Consider the following 26,627-nt stretch of genomic DNA (forward strand, 5'->3'; position numbering starts at 1 on the left):
CATATCAATGAAAATTCTGGGCTGGCGATACTCTCGGAGAATAAAAACTCCACCATCAGTGCCATCGACACAGTGGTTGTAAAGGAATAAACCAAACTCGTAGAAGCTTTTAAATTTGAAGTTCATTTCTAAGGTTCCCAATTTTGTTTAACGGAACTAGATGACGGTCATTGGAATTCTGAAGAAAAAAATATGTGTTAAGCACACTGTTGGCAATACCATAGTTATCATTTGATAGTCATTGTTAGTCTGAAACTGGAGTAGAGTTTTGAAACCTAAAAGACCAACACTAAGATTTACACGAACATCAAATACTGTTACTACTGGTTTAAATAGAGGAAAAGAGGACTAAATTGCGGTTACTACAATTGGAACATATCCGTTGTCATCTGTTACAAAATTATTCCATAACAATAACCCCACTCGTTACTCTGAATACTCTGAAACCAGAAGTGTGGAAATGTCTCTGAAAGGCGTAATTTTATTTATATAAGGCAATATAGCAACCGTAAATCTTCCACAAGATTCACAATAAATATGTAAAGAACATTATAACAAAATAGTTTTATTAGCTAAATGTAGATGACATTGCAATTTAATTAAGATAGCAAGTAAATTATGACAAATACATTTAATCGAACTTATAACATGTATACACAGAAAATAAGGATTTCAAATGAGAAAAAGGGACTTGACATTTTGAATAATTAACAGTACTAATCATAATATCTATTCTGACAGATATTGAATATTGCATTTTTTTTTTTATAATTATGCTGTCTTCAGATATTTGTAAAAAATAAGATGGTTAGTATGAAATAAGTGGACAAATTCAATGTTTATGGAGATTTAATTGCTTTTAACTTTAAATATATATACTGCACATTTTGTTTTGATGATGTGATATGAAATATTGCAAATATTTTTGTCTTCTTTTATAATGAAATTTTAAAACAAAAGAAATGTAAAGAACATATTTTTTGCTAGTAAATGCAATGCAATTTTTATTTAATTCAGTTACAACCAAAATTATGTGAAAGTAATAATGAACATTTAGTAAATGCAACAATAAAATAAAAATGAATTGAAAAAAGATACCATATATATGATACATTACATTTGGTTAACATCTGATATGATGAATAAACATGAAAAATATTTAAATTATAATTTGACCACTTTTTTTCTAGGAGAAAGATTATTTCTGGTAAACCTTTTAAACAACTGCACAAAAAAGGACATTTACATTATACATATATAATATATTAATGTTGTTAGACTTATACGCAAAGAAGCAAACAAGTAACAAATGATTGAATCGACAATCTCCTTTTTTTAATTTCTTTTAGTTAAAATTTCAGCAAAAATCAATTAAAAAAAATAATACATGTAGAAATATATTTGTTTAAATATCAAACAGTATCAATATCAGGGTTAATCTATTTCTTTTTATTTCGTTTGCATAAAACTATAATTTCTTGTTAATTTTAGATAGAAATAATAAAACAACGGGTTTTGTTCTCTTAGCAGTTTTAATTTGTAAATGCTGGTATGGATGTATCATATGATAATCTTTGTGACATACATTATCTATAAGAATATACTTTACGTGTTCATGGCTCGCCTTACAAAATTTCAGAATATGAAATCTTATATATATAAACAACTTATATATCATATTAATAGTTATTCTTATTCATGAAACAATTTGAGCAACACATAGGTTGTAAGTATCTATATTGATATATAGGTATAGGAAGATTTGGTATGAGTGCCAATGAGACAACTCTCCATTCAAATAACAATATAAAAGTAATCAATTATAGGTCAAGGTATTGCCTTCAACACATATGTTTTATGAAATTACTTTCAAATTTAACCAAAAGTGACCAATAGCCAAACAATACCCATTCCTCATAGTGTTTCTATATCTTATTTTGTTTTATTAAATAGTTCCCCAATATTGAATTCTATTATATTTTTTTGATTGATTTTTATGAACCAGAAATAAACTGCACATTACTTCTTGTCTAAAATAATCATCAAAATATAACTTTTTCCACTTTAGTATTAAATCTCATTTCTTTTTTGAAGTGCGTTGTGATCAATTTGTGGGTAAGTTTTGAATTTTTAATAATGTTTTGAAAAACACTTAAAAAACAAAAGATGAATGTGAATACTGGTATGCTTGTTTTAAAAGCTGTTAAAAATAAGTCTACGATTGTAATTATCTGATAATAAGTAATACATGTTATAAAGCAAATAGTAAATATGAATCGTTATAACCATTGACTACATGCCCCTCATAATTGTTAGACATATCATTTATTCACAAGTATATATATATGTATATATAGTTTTACACAAAAACGTTTATTTTTTCTTCTACACATTACAATCATTCATAAAAGATTAAATCCTATGTTACAAAACAAAAATAAAAGCACTTTAATTAAAGTAACAGGCATTAAACCCTTTTTTGAAAAGGATTCAAATATCACAACTCACATCCAATGTTCAATGAATTCAGGAATTCTTGTCTTTGTTCATTCACTGATATTTCTGTCATACAAATTATTACTTCAATGTTAGTTTGAGATTGAGTTGTCTTTCTTGAATTGTTTTCCGTTTGTTGATGAAACGGTGTCAAATTTACAACATAAAATTTGCATTTCATGCAAAAGTTAATATAAACATTATCAAAAACTATGTCTCTTGTAGCTTACAATAAACATTGTATAATTTTGCGTTTGGTCCCTTGGCCAATGTCTTTTATGCAAATGTGAAATCGATCTTCATTATTAAGTTCATTCTAATCATTTTACAGATTAATGCCGCTTTTAGTATCAATTCTGATCTCATGAACACATGTAAAGAGGCAAGGAATCATGCTTGAACTGATATTAACCCTAAAGTTCAAGCACAAAAGCTTTAGAACACGCTATAGATATTAGCACATTAACCTTTAACCAATAGAAACAGTCGTAGCACCAGTTATGAACTAGCTTGAACAGGATATGACACGGACCTATTCATTGGTATAATAATGTGAATGTTGCCTGAATCATCCAGTACAGGAGCACTTGGTGTTGGATGTCCACGATATACATCTCCAGCTTCCTGTGGCGTCAAGGCGCCATTGTCATTAGAATCATTAGAGTTATTGCCCTTTTCATTTGGTTCAAATTCAAGTGTTTGTGGTGGTGCCGCGGCATCTTTCGAATCATCAAGCATGAATTTAACTTGTTCATTTTCCTCGGTTTCGTACTTATCCTGTGCTGAGCAACAAGGAAACAAAACATCCATTACTCCTTCCTTATTTTGACGCTTTGAGCGTCTGCTAACTACACCATTTTCTAGTTGGGTTTCTGCATCAATCACAACTTCAGGATAAGCTAAATAGAAAAGAATTAAATAAGTAACTGTATAAGGAAATGTAAATTTAAAAAAATATTTTATCTCAAATTGATGATCTGTTACAGTAAGATGAATATGACTTGAAACCATACACGTCTTTTAAATACATATTCTTAAGTAGCATAAAAGTTAACAGTACCATGAATGCAACTGTACCACATGCGCATCTCATGAAGTATAATACTTCCCCTGGATATACAATTTATAATCTAATTTAAATAAAGTCAGAAAAGACAATACTGTTATGTCCCTCCCATGATGTTAATGATGTTTAAATAAAATGTAATGCAACAGAAATATCGATAGCATCAATGAGACACCATCATAATAACTCAAGCTAACCAAATAAGACACCAGATTTTTAATTACCTTCTCTAAATTTGCTACATATTTTATAAATGATGTCCTCCCGTTTGACCTTTTTCAAGCAGGCAAACAGTTCTTCAACAGCATCACCAGCTTCCTCTCGCCATTCCCGCCAATCCTGCATGTAACCATTGATGGCATATTTGTGATCTTTGTCTGAAAATACAACAATAAGCGTGTTATAAGGATTCCTCCGTACACTGGCAGCTCTAAAGGGGTAAATACCATGGCATAACCAATTAATAAATGGAACAGTTTTGGTAATTCAAGTCAAGCTTGAACTGTTTATCTTTCCAGAATACATCATTTTACAATTTTTGATTCGTTGTCCACTCTTTTTAGTCTTGACTGTTTTCTTTTTGAACAATGAATCGTCTTTCTTGCTTGCATCTCAGTTTTGTCCCTTTATACTCTTTCTTTTTTGTAATTACATATTTAGGAAAAAAATATTGAACAAAATAATGAAGAGTTCATTAGAAAGTTGAAGTAATGGGATTGAAAAGAATATTCATTCATAGGGCAGTGGTTCGTCTATTTACATATAGTTGTTGAAATACTAGTCAATCATGTGGAATCTGTCTTACAGGAGTGGATTCTGATGTTAAAGGTGTCTTATCCACGAATGGCAACCATATATCATGTTATATCCGTAATTGGGGTATCCATAGAATAAAAAAATGTCCGCATTAAAAGCCTCTCATAACATCTTGTTTATACAATCTAACCATACCTTTATATTGTTCCACAACTAGTTCATATTTAGCATCTCGAGTATGATTCCGGAATAATTCTTGTGGTAACGACCATATCTGTTTGTTAATGTTATCCTCTATTTCTCTCATGGAAGCTGTCAACACTTAAACAAGAAAGATTGCGACATTAGAATGATAATAACCTACATACTCCCAACTTGTATCCAAGTCAATTATCAGTCTGAACAAATTCTAATATCGAGATTGATGAACTATGTTAAATTGATAAACTAGTCACAACAGTTCCTTGAGAGATAGTTAACAACAGGCACCAAAATCGATTATGAACGCTTGGTCAATGTTAACAAAGAAGAAGGAAGATTAATGATCTGTCAACATTAAATCAGGTTGATATATGATTTTTGTAATCAAAGGAAAAATCTGTAACTTTTCTTTATTCAATTTAATTTTTTCACTCATTTTCTTGATAGATGATTGCTGAGTAGTCGAAAGTTTGAACTGTAAGTATACACTATATTCCTTGGAGTGTTTTACTGATGTGGTAAAATGCTACCTTGTGTGTGCAATACGAAAGTGTAGATGGGGAGGGTATTCATGAACTAAACAGAATAAAATAAGGAATGAAAAATGTAAAATTTCCTGCTTTTAATTACATCGAGGTGTATATTATGCCGAATTATGAAACTCATATTCTATCTGTACATACCTTTTCTACGATATGGTTCTTCTTTTGCAGATCTTTCCACAATCTGTGATAATAACCGTTCCAAATGATCTAGATCAATCTGGTCATTCTTAGCACGTGCTTTTCGACGCCTACTCAAAAGAAATAGGAACAGGAGGACGACAATTACAATGATCGCCAGGACGCCTAAAACAATTCCAGCAATGGCGCCTTCAGATAGTCCACCATTTTGTGCATTTCTTTCGTGTACAGGCGGTGGATTTGTACAGTCTTTAGACGGATCTGAAAACAATAAGTTTTTTATTTAATTTTAAATATTTAATTTTTCATATTGAACTGCTTCATTTTGTTGAATAGACAGTTCGGTGCATCACTTTGCAGTATTACTACCTACCTTAATTTAAACATAACCATAGTCAAACATAGGCAACAAAGGTGATGTGCCAATTCAAAATAATACAATATAATCTATTTATTGTCATTGCTCTAAATATGATCAAATATTATGACAAATGTAACTAATACCATCTGACTGTACAAGGCAAATTATTGACAAGCAATGAATATATATATAATCTTACATGTCTTCTAAATAGGCATCTTTTTCAGAGTTTCAAATAAGGCAACAATTATAGTTTACTGATGTTCAAATATCAATGTGGAAGACAATTCAAGTCAGCAATGAAAATAAAAACATTGCGGCCAGAAATTGAAGCATACGTTTTCAAAATAATTTGAAACACATTTTTAAAATATGTCATATCGAAAAAGACTATTTACCTCTATTTGTGACATTTTTACTTATTGTGTATGTTTGTTTTGTTCACCTATCAATATTATATAATTTGATGCAATTGTCATACAAGTGAGAGTTTTACCGCTATAAACCAGGTTCAATCCACAATTTTCTACACTTGAATATACCTGTACCAAGTTAGGGTTAGGGTCCATTCCTTTGATGTGTTTTAATCATAATTTGAAAATGCAATTCGATTAGGGACTTTCCGTTTTGAATTTCCTCGGAGTTCAGTATTTTTATGATTTAACTTTTTTCGAAGCTTAAAAGCTTTATCTATATGATGTTATACTTGTTATTCTCGTGGTATTTTGTCTGATGCTTGGTCCGTTTCTGTGTGTGTTGCGTTTCGGTGTTGTGTCGTTGTTCTCCTCTTATATTTAATGCGTTTCCCTCGGTTTTAGTTTGTTACCCCGATTTTGTCCATGGATTTATGAGTTTTGAACAGCGGTATACTACTGTTGCCTTTATTTATCTACATCAATAGACGACCATTTGTATACAGAATCAATTTTGTTATATATAAAAACATAATAGAAAGAAGAAGTGATATTTACTTTTGACTCTGTATGTACTACAGACGTTATCACCAGTTCCATTGCTACGTTTTATTGTACATCTTTTATCTTTCTCACAGCTGAAACATAAAAAGAAAATCGTGAGCAGAAATTGATAAAATACGCTTTTGTTCTACAACATGTGTTATAATATTCTAACAATTAGTTGAAATGTTCACTTTTAACTGCAGAAAATAGAGTTATGTTAATGTTTATTTTGGCAAATGAATAAACTTTTGTTTATTGCTTTCAATTTTTTTCAATCTTGAAATACATTTAAACATTTGTTTTTTAGAAAGTTTGTTTTTAAGCCAATTTATCAACTTAACTTTAAGACTGAAAAAAAAACCTATAAATTTTATTTTCATTCTTTTACATCGATGTAAATAGAATTTCTCTGACAGAAATTGACAGGTATCTTACTTTATTGTTCTACCATCTTTTTCACTTTCATGGTGGACTACACGTGTCAAGGTAGAAACAGAATATATGTTTTCTGTCTGTTTCGTTTCAAAGATCTGGTAATGAATCATTTTAAACAAACAAAAATATGTTTGCAGAACATTTTATCAGTTTTTAAGAATTTCAAAGTTAAAACTGGTATCAATTAATCACTGATCATAAAACGTGACGACGTTATATTACTTTGAAAGCTTAGTATATTCAAAGCAGTAATGATTGCAGTGTTTCCAGGTACTTCTTCAATTGTCTTAAGTCTTTTCGAATCAGATAATGAAAACAATAATTTTCTTTCAAAGAACCTAGCGTCATATTTTTAGTAAACAAATTTCTACCTACTTCTTCTTTTTATTTAAGTAAGATTTCCAAGGAATGGTAATAATTTAAACATATTACCATATATGGGCATTTCTATCAAAATAATAAATTATATATAAATAAGTTTTATTGTGGGGTTTGTTGTCTTAATCCCTAGGAATTATTATTTGTATAATGTATATACCATATTGTAGTTGATTCATTTATTTATCTAAGTAGACTTTGCCCATTGATCAAAGGTTTTCATATTATTTCATCAAATGTTCGACTTTGATCCTTTCAAAAAAAAATATTTCAAGTTAAATGAATCAGAAAGATGTTAATGAAAGCTTTGTATTGAAATAGCCATTAAAACTTAACATCAATTCATTCTTTTAAATACTTTGTTAAACCAAGTCTTTTCTTGTCCTATAAAAACAATGTAACAGGTTGAAATTTAACTTTAAACATTTACAGTTTTTACAGTTTAAAAACCTAACCTTAACTAACACCATCCTGATACAATTTTAAAGAGATTACTTTAGGACGGGCTGATTGACAATATTTTTCCAAAATTCATCTACCTTGCTTTGAGGTATTAATTTCATTGATAATAAACATAGGTTAGTTTTTTTGTTTGAAGCTAACACTTTTTCTTTGATATTTCTTACATTATTTTAGTTGGTAAGCATAACATTTACATATTGTTAACAAAGTACATAAATGTTTCAGGGGGTGGTCTCGATGATTTGTCTATTATGTAGCATGCTATCCTTTTGGAAACAAATTTGTAAGGGTTCCGCGGAACCAAGTGTCTCGCCTATTTTTGCTGTAACTGGCAGGTTCAACAACAATGAGGAAAAAAATCGATAAAAATATTCCTCTTGTTACTATTTTATGATTGTAAGAAAATCTAAGTCCATTTAGAAGTAAATTACAGAAAAAACGGAGTTATCTTTTTACAAACTTTACTTCTGGATACAATCTTATGATCATAAATAAGCTTCTGTCCAAGTTTGGTACAAACCCAGGATAGTTTAAGAAAGTTATTAAAATTTTAAAAACTTTAACCACAGAGTGAATGTAATGGTTCCCCGCAGAAACAACTAAGTCCATTCATAGTAAAATACGGAAAAAATGGAATTTTATTTTTACAAAATTTACTTCGGGATACTATCTTATGATCATAAACAAGCTTCTGTCAAAGTTTAGTAGAAATCCAGTAAAGTTCAAGAAAGTTATTAAAATTTCAAAAACTTTAACCACAGAGTGAATATTTGTTGACGCCGCCGACGACGCCGACGCCGACGGAATGTAGGATCGCTTAGTCTCGCTTTTTCGACTAAAGTCGAAGGCTCGACAAAAAGCTTAAATTGAATTTAAATAGATATTGCCACGTCCCAAGGTCTAAACATGCAGCAGGAGACATGTACTATTAAAATCATTTCATTGGTGTCTACACTAACACGAAATTTTACCATCTGACTTCATTTTTTAATGTGAAAATGAAGATACATGATGATTGCTGTGTGAACAATATCCTCCAAATTTTCTCAAAATGTCTACCAAATGCAGTTATAATTTAATTAAAATAAGGGAAAGAGGTATTGTTGTGATAATAACTCATCAAATATACCAGGATTATAATTTTTTAACGCAAGACACGTTTTTCGTCTTTAAATGATGCATCAGTAGCTAAATCATGAAACAAACTGAACACTGAAAACCACTTAAAACCCAGTCTTTAAATTGAACTTACTTTGTAACTGTCTTACACCTCTGGAGTTTGTCTTTTTTATTTGAATATGTACTGCCTACTACACAACGCTCACAGGAACCTGTAAAAATAGTAGGATATTTTAATATGTTGCTCACAAGATCAAAGTATTCCCTAGACCGCTATATTTTCTGATTCTAACATTATCCTAATACAATTTACTGTAAATTTACACTATACTTAATACTGAAACATAATAGGGGTTGATTCCATTGCTACATGTCATCGTCTTTTTTGTTCATCATAAATCTTTATTTATAATTAGTTTGGTTATTTCAGTAGTATGATTATTATAACTTTTGATAAAATATCGTATTGATAACAATTGACGTCCAGTCCAGTTATCAATTGTGCTGTGTTTTCATTGGTTTGGAGTCACATGAAAGGTAACACATGCAAAGCAGGGATCTAAAATCGGCAAGCATCTGGTGAATCCGCTACTGAAGGTATGGAATCGGCCGAGTTGTGACGAATGAAGGATCTAGTCAAGCAGTCGGTAATAAGGGCATAGTATTCAAACAGTTTGTACCCTATCAGAATTTTAATTATTTATAGGGATCTCAATGTAACACAGTTATCTTTTGGTGCAATTCGCCTCTTTTTCAACAATTTGGATTTCTTTTTTGGATGGGGTGGTTAAGTGGGTGTAGGTAAATTCAGAGAACCGCTTCAGACATATCAAATTGATATAGTGACATTGACATGATTCCAAATAGGGATGTGTCCCTAGATTAATTATCTTAGAAAACAGCTTTTTTTAATTTTCTGATTTGAACTCCATCTACAAGTTAAGTCACTTTTTGAAATTAGGGAAGTTCGCTACTCAGTTTCAAAACAACAAGCTTTTCATAACACTAGTATATATAGATTGTGGATTAATAAAGAAACCCAAAAAGACAACAAAATATATAGGTCAATGTGCTTGTTTTTTTAGATTAAAATATTGGCGGGAAAAATGTTCTCTCTTGATTTTGCATAGCTTTATCATTGACAAGTATTAGTTCTCAAAAACTATTAAAAGAAAAGATTTTATAAGACTTTTACTGACCTGACGGCTATTAAACATACATGTAAAAGATTTATAAAAAGAAAAATTGGGGTCAACGGACAATTTTTTTCGAGGCAATCAAATCGATAAAACAAGAGGATTCCGAAAATATTACAAAAATTCAAAAACATGACAAGCGAACATCCTTAAGAGAAATAGAGAGTGCATGCATTTCTTCACCCTTACCATAATCTGTTTGTCCATAACCTCTATCACAGTAATTGTTTTGTACGCATGCTCGTTGATCGGTTGATTCAAAATGGTAGCCAGGTTCACATTTACACATTGCATCACGTGTCGTGCTGCCATAATCTCTGTATCGCATGAACTGGTTGTAACAGGCTTTTCTGAAATTATAAAATGGACAGTTATGTCATTTATTCAGTGATCTTGATGCAAACAATGTTTCAAAATTATTTCCTGACAAACGGCCATTAAGTCAGAGAAGTGAAATTAAAGATTTGTGCTGATTGTAATAATGTTAACAAATAACTCTGCGATATGAAGAAATGTAACGAAAAGTCAGTCTCAAGGCTGTAAACGAACTTTATGTTTACTTTTAAAATCTTTCTTTTTGTCATTATGAGATCGTTCGGATATTTCACCTACCTCAACCGACACCGGTCTCCATATCTGTTGGCATTCGGTTGGAAAGTCGTGTCACTGCATTGCTGACAGTAGTATTTCAATTCTGTTCCCTTGCATTTGACCATTTCGTGGCCTGTAAGAATAAAAACAAATACATGTAATGTTACTTGGAACGATGGACATTTTGATTAGGTTTGACTTTTTATTTCAGCCTGAACAGGAGTAAAGATAACAAAGGGTGTTCGACTTTATAACTAACCGTAGGCCAATATTTATTTTCGAAACTTAAACATAAGTATAAATTGATTTCCGAAGAAAAGTTGGTTTCTTTCTAAGGATCAAAACCCCCATCTCCAATGAGACCCCCATGTAAGTAGCAGTTTATGTTTTCGTTTTTTTAGAAATGAGTAAGGATGCTCCAATTTAGAAAGCAGTTGTTTACTTTATTTTATATTGAAAAATCGACTGCACTGTATTTCATTTCGTTATTGCAATTCCCCGAGGAGTGATAACAATCTGTTTCGATTAAGACTAAAATGATATAAAAGAGTTATCATGGAATGACTTTTTGCCATTTTATACTCAGTAATCATGAAATCTGTATTAGCTGCAGGGAGTATTGATTTTCTTAGAAGAAAGAAGCCCTAAGACAAAGATAACAAGGAAATCATATTAAATTCAAGCCGTGTTTTTAATCGTGATAAAAAGCATAATAATTTTTGCATGAGAAGACAGATTTTTTTTTGTTTCAACTGCTGGTTCTTTATCTTTTTTTTATTGCCCCAACTTTTATAACGATTAAAACAAATTTGATAAAATTAGAAAGTGAAGGCTTTTTCAAATTGATACCATAGTTTCTTTCGTATCTATAAAAGAAATAGGATACTTTGTGTTTCATTCAGAACCATAAACGAGTCTAGATAGGCTTTATATAAAAATAAGAATAAAGAACGAATACTGAAGAAAAACAGTCAAATCAAATAAAGAATAGAGAAAATAGGGATACGAGAATAGCGGGGTGCTGAAATTAAAAGAATAAAGAAGATGGACAACAATTTAAAGAAGCGGGAAAAGTTACCTTTAAATTGAAGAATACAGAAATGAAGGACCTATCCAATGGACGAACAAAATGATGTAGGAACTGATAAGGAAAATATGTTGCTGGCTGGTTTATATATAATGTTGGCTGCAAAACCAACAGGTACCCTAACACAATGTACGACAATGTACGACATGCAAAGCATTCGACAATGTCAAATCATTAAAAAAAAAACCATAATAAATTCATTTCAGAACATCTTTGAATTACTGGTAAAAAAGAGGACAGTTAAAAAGATAAATAATGTTATACCATTCTAGAAAATCTAATGTAACCGAATTAAAGCGTACGGTTCTAAAAAAGATGAATAATGTAGCCGTAAAAATGGCGGATGTTCGGACATCTTGAAAAACGATCTATTGACTTTAGCTGGTATCAAAGTTTGGTTATTCTTTACATTTGCATAAACTAATGGATGTTACGTATCGATTTTGCTTATTTTCTTACAAATTCTATTTTCACTGTGCAATTCTGTTTTGTTACAGTAAATACTCGATCCGGGACCTCTATCGTCTGTTGTTTTCTCACGCGGAATGATGGCTGCCATGAATATTGACACTTGAACCAATCAACCAAATTGGAGAAAAGGCAATAGGAAGATTCTTACTTAATTGGATCGTATGAGTTTTGCAATGATATTTTGAATCAATATTTTCTTTACCAGATAAGAAAGTGAAAAGTTCATTTCTTTTAATTATCTCACTACGAGGCTTTGAAAAGCTTAAAGTCAGTAAGATGCTTGAATATAACGTATTAAATCCGTTGGCTCAATTTGCTTGTTGTCTAATTATACGAAATTGAAAACTCATAAATGTTTTCCCCGAGTTGAAAGCCAATTCCGTTCTTATAATGATTTTTAGATGAAGAGGGAATTAGTTAACTGCTCTTCATAATGATTTTCTTAACTTTATTTTCGAAGAAAATGAACATTTATTTGGCAAAAAAGCATACCAATGTAAAATATTTTCCTTAGATGTGAACATGGTGATATATATCCACCTAGAAATGTCGATATAGAAAGAAACTTTGAAATATCTGTAATATACATGAACATTGAGGTTCGTAATCTTTGCCATTCATACATGGGTTACAATCATGCAGATAATCTTACAAGGATGAAAAATAAATAAGACCGAAATACAAATTATTTGGACTCATTTATTTTCGTGGGTATCAATTTTCGGTTGGATTGCTGAAAACTTGCATTTTTGTGAATATTTGTTTTCGTGGTTTTTCCAATTACTGTATACAGAGCATATTGAAATAAAATGTTATTCGTTGAACATTTGAATTCGTGATTAACCTCTTCCCACGAAAACAACGAAAATTGGTATCCAACGAATAATAATGAATCCATAGTATTTTTTTTCAAAATTAGTTAATTTTGACTCAATGCATCCGATTAATATTTAACTTCTGATTATAACCATCGTCAATCTTTCATCGGAGGTAATCCCTTCAAGACTTTAAGTCATACAATTGGCATTATAAAACAGACGCTACATACTTGGAGAATATTCTTTCAAGTTTGATTTGATTTCTGCCGAATGTACACAACCAATTGACGGACCAAACTTACAACCGATCAAAACAAATATGATCGATCATCGGTGCATATATAATCGATCATCGTAGATAATCGTTACAACAGATCTAAACATATAATCGATTATCGGTGGTAATCGTTTCAACAGATCCAAATATATATGATCAATCATCGGTGATAATCGTTACAACACTATTTTTTAATCAAATAAAAAATATAACATTGAGAATAAGACATTACTTACCAGGGGAGCATTCTGTCAAGTCGGCTTTGCATTCTGCTGAATGTACGCCACCTATGGATGGACCAAACTGAAAAGATAAGAAACAAATATAGAATTTCAAACAATACAATATTTTCTGTAAATATGGTATTTTCTACCATACTAGTTGTATGGTATTTCCAACCAAATGGTATTTCCTACAATACATATTCAAGCTGAAAAAATCTTTTCATAACTAATTCCCAAGGTTTGAATGATAGTAATAACTCTCAGAGTCTTTATACTTGGAAGACCAGGGGCAGTAAAAGTAGGGGTTGTTTATTATTTAGAATAACAAAACAAAATTCATTATGTCCCCTCTGTGAAATTTAGACTGACGTTTTCATCTATTAATCTAGATGACGGACTGTACTTCGGGAAACGAAGGCTTTGCTAAATGGATTTAATTATAATCATTTTCACGATTTGTTCGCATGAGATTACGAAAGAGCGAGCGATATCAATATGATCTCCGATTAATACGCCGGCTAAACTATACCGAGGAAATTACGCTTTCATTTTAATATTATTCGGATTATGTTTTGTGGAGCGAGGGATTACTATTTTATTAGCAGTTTTGATGAAATATAGCGAAAAGAAATTGAAGCGATATATACACGAATTCCTGTTTTCTTAATCTTGTTAAGCATGTTGAGGGATTCAGTGGCATGGTCATTGCATGAGTCAGAAGATTAACCAATTCATTTGGTGTCCCCATATAACACATGCACCAATACACACAATTTATTTGGTGTCCCCATATAACACATAAACCAATACACACTATTTATTTGGTGTCCCCAAATAACACATACACCAATACACACTATTTATTTGGTGTCCCCATATAACACATACATCAATACACACAATTTATTTGGTGTCCCCATATAACACATACACTAATATACACAATTTATGTACATGGTGTCCCCATACATTACATACACACAATTTATTCATAATTATAGTGTCCCCATATAACACATACACCAATATACACAATTTATTTATATGGGGTCCCCATATATTAAATACACACAATTCATTCATATGGTGTCCCCATATAACGCATACACCAATACACACAATTAAATTTAATGTACCCAAAGTAACACTGACACCAATTCAGACGGTTTGAAATACAAAATCGAAACAAAGCCATGACAGTGTGATTACAAAATTATTTAAAACTTCATTTATCCATGCTAAGTGGGCAAATCATTAATATAATAGGATGAATACTTGAAATGATAAAGAAACTATTATAAACAGTATTTCTTCAGCTTTAAAAGTCGTCTTTTTTCTTATAACAATGTAGACATTCGACAATACTATAGTTCAAAATCCTTAATACGTCTGAAAACGTTAATAATGGGACCATATGTGTACTTTAAACACAAAAGATTTTACGGCATGTTTAAATCGCTGAATAACGGATTTTATTACAAAAATCTGTTGTTTAGGTTTTATCCGAAACTAAATTGTTTTTGTGTGTAAGATCAGATCAATGTATATGAGTCGCCACAAGTAAAACATAGGCGCTATCTGGATTCTCTAGGTCATGCTAACGCTACATCATATTGTAAACGATATCTTTGAAGTTTTTTTCCTGCGTTAATACACGTAAAACTAAAAGTCCTTACAACTTTGCTATAAAAAAAATTCTAATAGAGACAATTTTCAAGAATATTTTTTAATCTCGAGGTCGGAGGTTTCTTATTTAGAAGCGGAAACACTGAATGTAACTGCCGAGCCGTTCTCGATATAAATGAAATGGTAACTATACCGGTGCAGAGTGTCACTCAGACGCTTAAGCACCGTAAATGTTCAAATCCTTGCTTTTTATTTGTTCGTTTTCTCTTTTAAAAGTTGCAATTTAACCAAACATGCCAAACTTTAAGGATTATTTAACTATTAGATCGACAGTTTTTCACTTGTATCCGGAAGTTCCGGAATTTTATCCGACATTTAGAAACCACGTTGGCAATGACAACCATGCAATGCGTCTTTGTATAAAAACTTAATATTGACTCATTTTTGAAGTTTTCTTTTAGATCTATTCAAAGACTGCATTTATTGAAATCACACGAACTATGTTTGTAAATGTCTTTGTTTCGTGCTTGCAAAACTCCATGTCGACAACTTCTAATTATTTAAGAATAAAAAGTATGATTTATTGATCTCTATATTGAAGAGCAGTTTATGCTAAACAAAACATTTCATGATAAAATGGAACCTGATTGAACTAAAATAACCCCTGGGACTGATATAGTCAATTTAGATAAACAATGGGTTATTACCATATCAGAGAATAGAAATGGGTTTTGTTAGAGAGTATTCCGTGTCACAGTGCAGGTCATATTTATTTTCTGAAACGGTCGGTCGCCGCAAACTACAATCACGTGACTACAATTATGTAACGTTTGTTGAGAGTCAATGTATCACAACACGTTCATGTAAATATATTTTAACTCCTAACTTCTCATTCCTGCTATTTTAATAGTTACCATGGTAATATTAAAAGGGGATTGTTAAAAGTATGGGAAACCCAAGGAGGTTTTATCTCATATAAAATGTTTTCAAAGGTTTCACTAAAATAAACAATATTTTCTATCTCTATGAATTAGGCAGTCTCAACTTAAAATCAAATATCTAAATACAACACATCTACAAAATCTGTTCAAAGGTTTCATAAAAATAAACACTATTTTTCTCTCTCTTTGGAAATTAGAAAGTCTCAACGAACATTTAAATATTTGAATAAAACACGTTCAGCCCTGTATGAACCATTGGTGAACTTATAGTTTAGGAGAAGCCACATTTTTTATATTTTTTTCTATAGTATTATTCACTCACAGACTTATAAGTGTTTCAATATTTATTGTATCCTTGGTGGCGCTTATTTTCTTATGATCTCAATGTCAATACACATTCACGAAATAAAAATATTATTTCAGTTTAATGAAAGGACGGTCCCGTCAAATATTTAATCGTCGATCCGTATCTATATAAGTTTGTTTGCTTTACTTTTATATATAATAATATCTATATTCTTTAATTAATACCCACTCAGGTACAAACATATTTACTCATTATAAAATACATATACGTTTTCAACTAAGAAGAAAAGAAAATGCTAAAATAAATACTGCCAGTCCTTAGATAAGTAAATAATGTGTCAGAAATTCTTGTCCCTAATTGTATTCGACGTTGACTTTGAGAATATATTGATACTCGAAATAAAATTACAAGTGGATCGAAATTTAATGAATATGTCTTTTGATTGTCAAGTGTATAAAATTCTATGCCGAAATTCTAATCAACTTAAGGTGGTAGTCCTAGGTTAAGGGAAATAACTCTTAAAATCATCAGTACGTTTGAGTCAGCCATTTTTGTAAATATCTTCTAAGCTTCTAGGATACATAGATTATTTTCAATCTGTTTCAGGTAAATGCTTAAAATACATTAATAAAACTTGACTATTACAAACGCATCACTGAATTAAAGAGTTATCTCCCTGGACCAAGGTCTACCCCCTTAAATTTCAAAGACTTGTTTAATATGAGTAAATTTTCAGACTACAACAATATGATAGGTATATAATGGACTTTTCTTTCTTTTGAAATTTGCTACCAACTCTTATTTCTTTAGCATTTGAAAAGCATGTCCTTACTATTCTACTTATTTCGTGAGAACTGTTATAGTTTACTTGCTTCTATGTGTGGATCCAGAATTTTGAAAGCTAATGAAAGTCTATGCATTATCATATACGTAGCCCGATAAGCGGCCCGGGTCCAGCCCACCGTCCCCTAGACACCCCCTAAATCAGTCCCTGACTTTTGACTTGTTTTCGTACTCTTGTAAGTTTAGATCAGAAAAGTACAGCAAATTTCCCCAATGTAACAATAATAAAACATTTATGTATCAAGTTTCGGAGGAGATATGAAATTTATGCGAATGAGATTTTTCAGTCATTAATATTAAATGTCACTTTTAAATGACTCGGATTATTCATAATTATCCCACGACATTTTATCGCCACAATAAAGGTTTATCTTATTAAGTATTCTCTTATTTCAAGTACTCGTGTATACTTATTTAGAACATATTTTTATGTAGTCATAATGAACTATAGCAAGTATAGTTCACCATCAAAATAAGTTATATTCAATATATATACAATTTTATACAATCATGATCAGCATGACCAATGTATATATAAGTGTCCTTTCCCCCTCTCTCTGTGTATATGTATTAACATTGGAATATATCCTTATTTAAACATGTGAAAATAAACTACAGCAGTGATAAACTCAAATGGAAACATAGAGTATACGTAATAATCCCCCCTTTGCGATGAAAAATATCATTTTTGGTATAAAATTGTTCACGCCTCGGTAACTATGCTCGCCACTATTTATACCATTACAAACAATAAAGCCCATCTTTTACCCCAAAACCCCAAAATCCAATATGCGTCCCCTGTAAATGTTATCGGGATATCGGGATATATGTATATATATATATGGGATCATTTCGTTCTGTATTATGCAAATCTCTTGTGTCGTTCTGTCTCCGAATTCGCTGCTGTTTTTCTGTTGGAAATTCTCAAATCCAAATCGGTTTATTTTGATGGACATATCCATCAACTGAAAAGCCTCTCCTATGACATTTGAAGATAGTTTGGTAATGAATATCGTTGATTCTGTATATTCCTACCAATGATAGCAATTCTTAGGAACTTAAGAGGGTTAAAGCCAACAAAAGACAAAAAAATCAATCAAATTTTCGAATCATGTAAAATCAAACGAAACAAGAGTAGAATTGAATAAAAAACGCTCATGGTGATATCGATGTTAAAAGGGTTCTCAATAAACAACAAAATTAGATTTGTTTCAAGAATTCGTGTGAAACAAAACAGAAGTTGAATCGAAACTCAAGCTTGCGTTTTATTTATGCAGTACGCGTACGTTTGAAAAGCGTTTGAATCTGTCACGGACTGGCAACAAATGGCTAAAATAATAAAGTTAGTTTGACGTTTTGAAACTACCATCAAATTAAGGATAACCCTTTTATTGGAAAAATCGATCATAATTTAATCCTGAGAGAGCATTCCACGGTATTATTATCCCGTAATAAAACGCAACAAAGAATCATACATCATTTTATATTACAATGTCGGATTGGAAAGAGCTTTCCTGATCCGAATACGTAATTCCATGATCAAATTCAATTTGCAGCTTGCATCATTCAACTGAAATCTTTTGTTTTTTTCTGATATTAAAATGGCATCATTAAATTTTCAAACTTTTATGGTATAGTTATAAAATATACGGTTCGATTGCTTTTTAATGAGTAATTTCAATTATCCTTTGGGAGGTTGCTTTGCTTGAACAGAACAGCAAAAGATCAATTCAGTTTCAAAATGGCGGCCAAGAGAAAACAGATGAAAAAGAATAAAGTAGTAATTAAATTGATAATGTTAGCCTAAATTGATATAAATAAAGCAAGTAATATTGATTTGAAAGATGGCTAAGGGGATGAATAACATGAAATCATCTGTTTTGTTAATACAAATCGTATAATGAAACTACTGCATAAACGCAAAAGCCAAAAAAAACGAAAACACTGCATATTACCAACGCCCAAAGGCATAAGATAACGTATAAAAATCGATGGCTTTTATAAACCATAGATGCATAGTCCAATATGCTTCCGTTAGAATAGCCACAAGCAAATACATGCAGCCGCGAATTAAAACAAATCTACAAGAGATGGATTTGATTTTAGCTTGATTTTCAGACATATCATAAACAATGTATACATAGTTTTAGTCTTCTAAGAAGGATATCAATTTCTTTTTTCATGAAAAAATCAAGAATCACGGGAAAAAACTAGTTGATTTCGTTATTAATTACTATTTTTCATGTGATTGTAATCATTATTCTACTAGTTCTACGTTTCGTTTGCTTTGCAATCATTCTTTTACCAGTGTAGTTCTACGTTTCTTTTACTTTGCAATCATTCTTTAACCAGTAGTTCTACGTTTTATGTACTTAGCAATCATTTTTTTACCAGTAGTTCTACGTTTCATGTATTTTGTAATCATTCTTTTACTAGTTCTCCGTTTCTTTTACTTTGCAATTATTCTATTACTAGTTTTACGTTTTACGTTTCATGTACTTTGTAATCATTCTTTTACTAGTTCTACGTTTCATGTACTTTGTAATCATTCTTTTACTAGTTGAACGTTTCATGTACTGTAATCATTCATTTACTAGTTCTACGTTTCTTTTACTTTGCAATCATTCTCTTACTAGTTCTACGTTTCATGTACAATGTAATCATTCTTTTACTAGTTCTACGTTTCTTTTACTTTGCAATCATCCTTTTACTAGTTCTACGTTTCATGTACTTTGCAATCATTCTTTTACTAGTTCTACGTTTCATGTACTTTGTAATCATTATTTTACTAGTTCTACCTTTCATATACAATGTAATAATTCTTTTACTAGTTTTACGTTTCATCTACTTTGTAATCATTCTTTTAATCTTCGTTTCATTTATTTTGTAATAATTCTTTTAATCTTCGTTTCATTTGCAATGCAATCATTCAAGTGAAAACGGTAATTGGTATATACTTCGATGATTGTTAACGTCCAGCGGCAAATATTTCATGCATGTTCAGGGTGAGAACAAATAAACAATTAATACATGAAATAAATAGGTAGGTCCTGTAATGACCTGTACGGCAGGACGTCTGAGACAATAGTCATTAAAATCTGGACCGTTACGGGCAAATGAGGGTATATTGGATAGAGACACATTCCCCCCTTGCAACAGGCAACCATGGACGTAAACGTTAATAAGATTATAGCGACCAAAACATCAAAGATGTATAATAAAGTCAGTGTTTTACACGATGGAGTCTATACATAACTCTCCTATAAGAGTTTATTTTGTCACACAAATAAAAAATCTGTAAGATTAATGAAAAAAGGTAACTTCCAGAAAATAATTGAATCTATATATACATCCCCCAAATGAAACGGACAGCACTAATTAAATAAATGCATACATTTTTTTATATAGTGTATCCGATAACAAAATTACATGAACCTTCCGGAAATAAAAGTATATAGAATTCTATTTTTGTAGAATTTCAAAAGAGACTCGCAAGGGAACCACCAATTGTTATCATGGTTATTGATATATAATTACAGCAGAAGTTGGTTCTCTTAATTAAATCACCGGCAATTGTCGCAAATAGGTAGTGACAAGTCGAATTTACCAAGGGAGCACTCGTTTTGTTGTCGTTCAATGATACGCCGAATTACCAAGGGAAAGCCAGCTTTTTCTCTTTTATAGGAAATCTATTTCATGCTCCGTTACATTTTATTACTAAGTCAATACAAACGATAATTGCATTCGTTAATTATTCATATGACTGTTCCGTGGTAAATTGAAACAAATTGTTTTGAAAAGGGCATCGTAAATAATGTAAATAGCATGTAAATTTCGAAACTGGTACATTTGTTAACTAGATAAAATTAACATGACTTGTTATAGGACACGCATATTTATACATACTATACTAGTATACAGACAACAATAATTTTATGTTTCTAGAAATAGTTTTTTCTGGAAACAGTTTACCAAATTAACAAATTTTAATATATATTTGAATAATTATAAGTCTATCTTTTTCATTTAAAATTTGTATTTTAACTTGTAAGGATTGAAATGGAAATTTTCAAAGGATTCTGTGGTTAAAAAAAAATCATGATAAGAATAAAATTCATAATATTTTTTTGGCATATATATCACGTGACAATTTAGAAGATGACGTAAGGTGGGCAGATACCAACTAGGGAAAGGAGGAACCATGTTCAACCCTCCATCTTAAATTACCAGACGTCAAGTCACGGTTCACTAGATAACGTTACTTACTGTCATTGCTGGTTTGGAACAGTCTAATGTACCACAATTTGAAAACGCCATTTTATGTCTATTTCAGTAAAACAAAAACGTTTATGTGACGTTGAAGTAAATCACCAATATTACATTTGTAAAAGTAACTTTGTCACATGAATGTGTAACTTTCCTTCACTAGAAAAATACACAAAATAGAGCATGCAAGATTTACGTAATTTCCACTGAATAAACTTCACCTAGTTTTTGTAAATCCATGTATAGCTGTTTGATTTTCAAATCAATTTCTTCAGTGTGATTTATCCTACACTGACGAATCACTCAAAATCCTGAAAACCGGAAGAAACTTTATAATTATTTACAAGTGTTGAGGAACGATCATGAACGGAAATCTGACGTAAAAACACTCACAAACTTTTAAAGATTTTGAACTGTTTCTTTATCTTATTCAATATTCTGTTATCTCAGAGCTAACTAGAAACAATTCTTACTTCAAGTAAAAAATCCAATTTCAGTTCATTAGAAAAATACACACTTTAGTTAATTAGTGTAAAACCATACAAAATGGCAATACAATTGTTTACAACGCGTATTTCCTACTATTCTTTAGTGATTAAATAAATTGGCAGAACACATCCTAGACCCATTGATCACTCGTGAAGTCCCCCATCGATTTTAAGGAAATGTCTTATTCTAGCGCAACATTGAAGTAGCGAACATCCAACCGTTGCTCAAAGATGATTTCATAGATTTTCTGATGGTAAAAATCACACTACTATGGAACCGTAATCTTAGCAGAGAAAAAAACTATCTCTTCATTAGATGGAAAATCCCTTTTCTACCGTGTTAATTAATGATAAAAGTCAGAGAATTTGTGAACTTAAAACTCCGTCTTTTCTCCGATTGTCTATTGTGAAAGATAACTAATATTGTACGAACGGTCGATATTTTCTTAATAATGACAAGCTCTACACCTGATCCAAGGAAGTTATTTAAGCTCATTAAACCGAGGAACCGTTATGATAAGAGCAATGTAAGGCGATTAATTTCAATTCATTAAAATAATAGAAATACATTTAAATATAATAACTGATACGTACCGGGACAGTACTATCCGGATCACAACCCAAGCTGGAACAGCCACTGCCTAACATTTCACGGTTCTCCGATCACAGATTAAGACAAAAAAAGTATTTTTACATCTGTTGTTGTTTTTATAACTTCAGATTTTTATTGTATCAATACATTGCATTTGATACTAGCACGTATTGATTTTCAAAATGGCGGCACACACGAAAGCTGAGATGCTCTTTGTATTTCTGTTATCCGAACTTTGTCAAATTTGAGGCTGAAAGGAGACACTATATGTCATATGTTTCTTGTCATTTGAAAAAGAGGAGGGTCCTGCGTGTCCTTTAAATCCAAAAGTGACGAATAAATGCTGTTTAAAAAAAGGTTCAAGCAATCACGTTTAAAATCTTCTGAAATTGAAAACTATTACCAAATTTCACAATTGTCTCAGATAACAAATTCTCACATACAAAATAAAGTCGAAAGTCTGCTTTAAAAACCTCCTGACTAAAGTTGTCGTGATTCAGATGTATTTCGTTATGACAATGACGGTCTATGCTGGCATTTAAAATATGACAACTTCCAAAACAGGCATAGAACAATGCGACAGGTAGGATGTGTGGCAGTTGTGGAATGCTTGTAAAAAATCCAAAACAATACAAACCATGTATAAATAACGTGTAATCGAAGTGTTAATAAATGTTATATCATATCACAAAGTCGATTAACAATAAGCTTGCAAATAATTCATCCATAAGTACAATGTTTAGAAGTGTAAATAAATATTGAACGATTGGAGATTTTTTTCAGTAATAAACTCAACACGTTTTACACATCTTGAACGCCATGAACTATAAAAACTGACATTTTCTTTAGATCAGCTGTTCTGATAGTCAGAATTGCATACACAACTTGTTAGAAACAAAAATAAACGATATTGACACAAGTTTCAGGTGGATCCATTAACACTGTGGAATTATCAGTTCAATTATCACAAAAGTGCACCGCAATCTTCACTTACACGTATAAGTAACTGATAATACCACAACTAGGAAATTGCAAATCAATTTTTCGCAAGATAAACATTAGATTATTTATCCAAGAATATGCATTAAATTGTTCCGATAAATATAACCAGCACATTTAGCGATAAACGTTAAATGTTGATACTCTTCCAGAATTCATACGCAAACTGCATTAAATTAGTTTTGGGAGTAAATTATTAATAATTCACTACCATCATTATACGCATTTATCCACAATGAAAGTAATAAATACTTATTACGGTCATTACACGCTAAATACACATCCAAAGTGGCCATTAAAATACATTTCAATGGAGAATACACACTTTTTCAATGATCCACTTTTGAAACATACATAATTAACGATGTCAGCTCAGCATGGTGGCAGAACAAGATAGAAAAAAGTATTTGTAACTCAATGCTCGTTAAAAACATGTGTTTTATATAAATATCAATAATTTGAACTGTTTTTCACCTGCTTTTACGTTTGATGTAATGCAAACCAAGATTTAAAGTGCTAAGAACAATTCAATTTATCTTCAATCAACTAATTTAAACATCGTTTGACATATAGAAATGTGCTGTCTTTGTTCGCCATATTTGTTTAAAATGAACAGTTCTTAAATACTTAAATTAGGTAACAACCTTAAAATAAATAAACTTCATTTAATATGAAATACTTCAAAATTAGAGATACCGATATACTGTTGTAAAAGGGGAGAGCAATTTAATTTGAAAAATAAAATTTGAAAGATTAAAACGCGTTTATTTAGGGGGTACTTTATACTTCTATAAATTTCTTAGTCAAAATTATGCAGGCGTCAATCTTAATGACCTATAAACTGTTTTGTATGACTTAATTTTTAGCCCCCTACAAAAATGTCATCTAAAAATATTTTCCTAGCATCAGACTCCTTGCGTATTCAGATTGACAAATTGTCAGACTGACGTCTTTTGAGACAGTTTTGCTGAACACAAAAAGTTCGAATGGCTAGAAGTCCGATTTTTTCGTTGGTTTCCACAACATCTCTCTAAAAATTTACCAAGAAGTAAACTCTAATGAAGAGTTTCATGTTATTATAAGAAGAAAAAAACCCGACTCGATTAGGCAACAAAAAGATATTCACAATTGAGACTGATATAGTGAAAAACGAATTTAAGAAGTCTATAAATTATAAATTAATTTATCAAAATATTTCATATTGTTAGTTTTTTTCTATATTAGAAATTGATCTATGAGAATTTCAAAAAGAATGGTATAGTGGTTGTCTGTGAATTTTAAATGAATTTTTCAAATTATTTTATATTGTTTTCTAAATTAGAAATCGATCTGTGAAAACCCAATGTAATCCTACATCCAAGCAGAATTTGATACGTTTGATCTCCGACTTTGCATCCAATTTAGGTTTAATTATACAATGATTGATTATCTGTAATTTCAAAGGGAAACTACTCTTCATAACAAACGAATGATTTCGTCACAACTCGGCTGATTCCGTACCTCATAGAAAGAGAGAAGCGGAGTTAACCGCGGATTGCCGATTGAACAAACGATTATATTCTAGTCTAAGGGACATAACTTGTGTCAATATTAATTATCGCAATTGGAAAGATACGGGGAATGTATCAATCGATATTAAATTTGATTATCTTGCCATTATTCGTCCCATGTCAATTATAAACACAAGTTATCCTTTGTTTTGAAATCAATCAATACTCTCGTAACTCTGGTTTTCTTCAATTATCTAAATTAAAACGAGAATACATTGTATCTTTTACTTGGGCTGTATGCAATTATTTTCAAATTAAGCTGAGCACTGAAAAAAATACTCGAAGGTTATTTGTTCTGACATTTATATCTGTTATCATGGAAACAAAGTGTTATTGAATAAATTCAGTTATTCATCCTTTTTCATAAGTATTAATACGTGTATATAATTAGTTATAACATCGAAATGACTGAATCAGGCAATTATTATTTCCGTCCCTTAATCTCGGATTCCAAATAAAATCAGAGACAAATAGTTGTATATGTCTTCGATAAAAATCAACTGCGTTAGAGCCATTTAATTTTTTTTAAATGCTGTCGAATTGCATATTCATAAGATATTTGCTGCTGGACTTTTTTTTTATCAATTTTTAATATTAGATATATACCAAAAATTAGTCAGGCGCAGATCGAGAATTCAATGCAAGGAAATTTCCAGAAAATTTGGAGTAAAAGGACCGTGTTTTGACAAAATAAAGCTTTAATGTTCCCTTCAAGTATTAAGGGAAGGTAATCCGGGTGTGTCACCGTTTAAAGCCACACCTGTTCTTGATCTTTGTCTCCTAAACGTCTAAAAAGTAAATTTGATTTATGCTAAATAAACAATCATTTTCATAAATGAATGATGTATCTCTTGTAAAGACACTTATCAGATCTTATTCAGTGTGAATTTAATTTTCAGCTTGCTTTTATGAAGTTTTGATTATATTTTAATAATATAGGTATAAAGAAGAGAATTTACATATCAAACAGTGATCCTGACAATCATAAAATCTCACCTAACAATGAAAGGTGAAATTTATCTGATAATAAAACACATCTATCATATAATATAACGTTAAAAACATTTTATTGAAAACTTATTCTTCCTATATTTAAGATAGATATGGTGATATGCTATAATAAAAAGACTGGTTTACAATGAGTTGTCGTATACAGTTTAAAGAAAAACATTATTCTACTTCACTCAAGAGTTCACACTGTATTTCGATCAAAGGGAAGTAACTCGATCGTGCTTATAATTCAGAGACCAAATGCGGTAATGGATATTTTAAAAAAGGTGATGAAAATGATGCATGATAAGCATAAACTCGATACTCTCTTAAAATACTACAAAAAAGATAAAAAAAATAATTAAAACATAAAATTAGTTATTTGATACTTCGTTTTGTTACAGAAATGCAACGTCAACGCCATTACAAATTAAATTTTCAGCTT

General features: G+C 30.9%; 1 protein-coding gene across 9 annotated transcripts in view; it reads right to left on the reverse strand.

Moving 5' to 3' along the window:
- Window positions 1-549: 549 nt before the first annotated feature.
- The window catches only part of LOC134692900 (uncharacterized), a 130,911-nt gene continuing 104,833 nt past the window's right edge, over window positions 550-26,627 (reverse strand). For 7 of the 9 annotated variants that reach the window (XM_063553529.1, XM_063553525.1, XM_063553530.1 and 4 more), the window contains exons 2-10: window positions 13,593-13,659; window positions 10,725-10,836; window positions 10,302-10,462; window positions 9,050-9,128; window positions 6,535-6,614; window positions 5,203-5,463; window positions 4,514-4,639; window positions 3,787-3,939; window positions 550-3,395 (exon numbers count right to left, since the gene is read on the reverse strand). In XM_063553529.1, coding sequence (XP_063409599.1) covers window positions 2,995-3,395; window positions 3,787-3,939; window positions 4,514-4,639; window positions 5,203-5,463; window positions 6,535-6,614; window positions 9,050-9,128; window positions 10,302-10,462; window positions 10,725-10,836; window positions 13,593-13,659 — 1,440 coding nt within the window. In that variant the 3' untranslated portion in view covers window positions 550-2,994. Of the gene's footprint in view, window positions 3,396-3,786; window positions 3,940-4,513; window positions 4,640-5,202; window positions 5,464-6,534; window positions 6,615-9,049; window positions 9,129-10,301; window positions 10,463-10,724; window positions 10,837-13,592; window positions 13,660-21,563; window positions 21,875-22,645; window positions 23,429-26,627 lie in introns of those variants that run through there. The other 2 variants (XM_063553527.1, XM_063553528.1) reach the window with 2 other exon arrangements.

This window comes from Mytilus trossulus, chromosome 12 (genome assembly GCF_036588685.1).
Source record: "Mytilus trossulus isolate FHL-02 chromosome 12, PNRI_Mtr1.1.1.hap1, whole genome shotgun sequence".
Lineage (NCBI taxonomy): Eukaryota > Metazoa > Mollusca > Bivalvia > Mytilida > Mytilidae > Mytilus > Mytilus trossulus.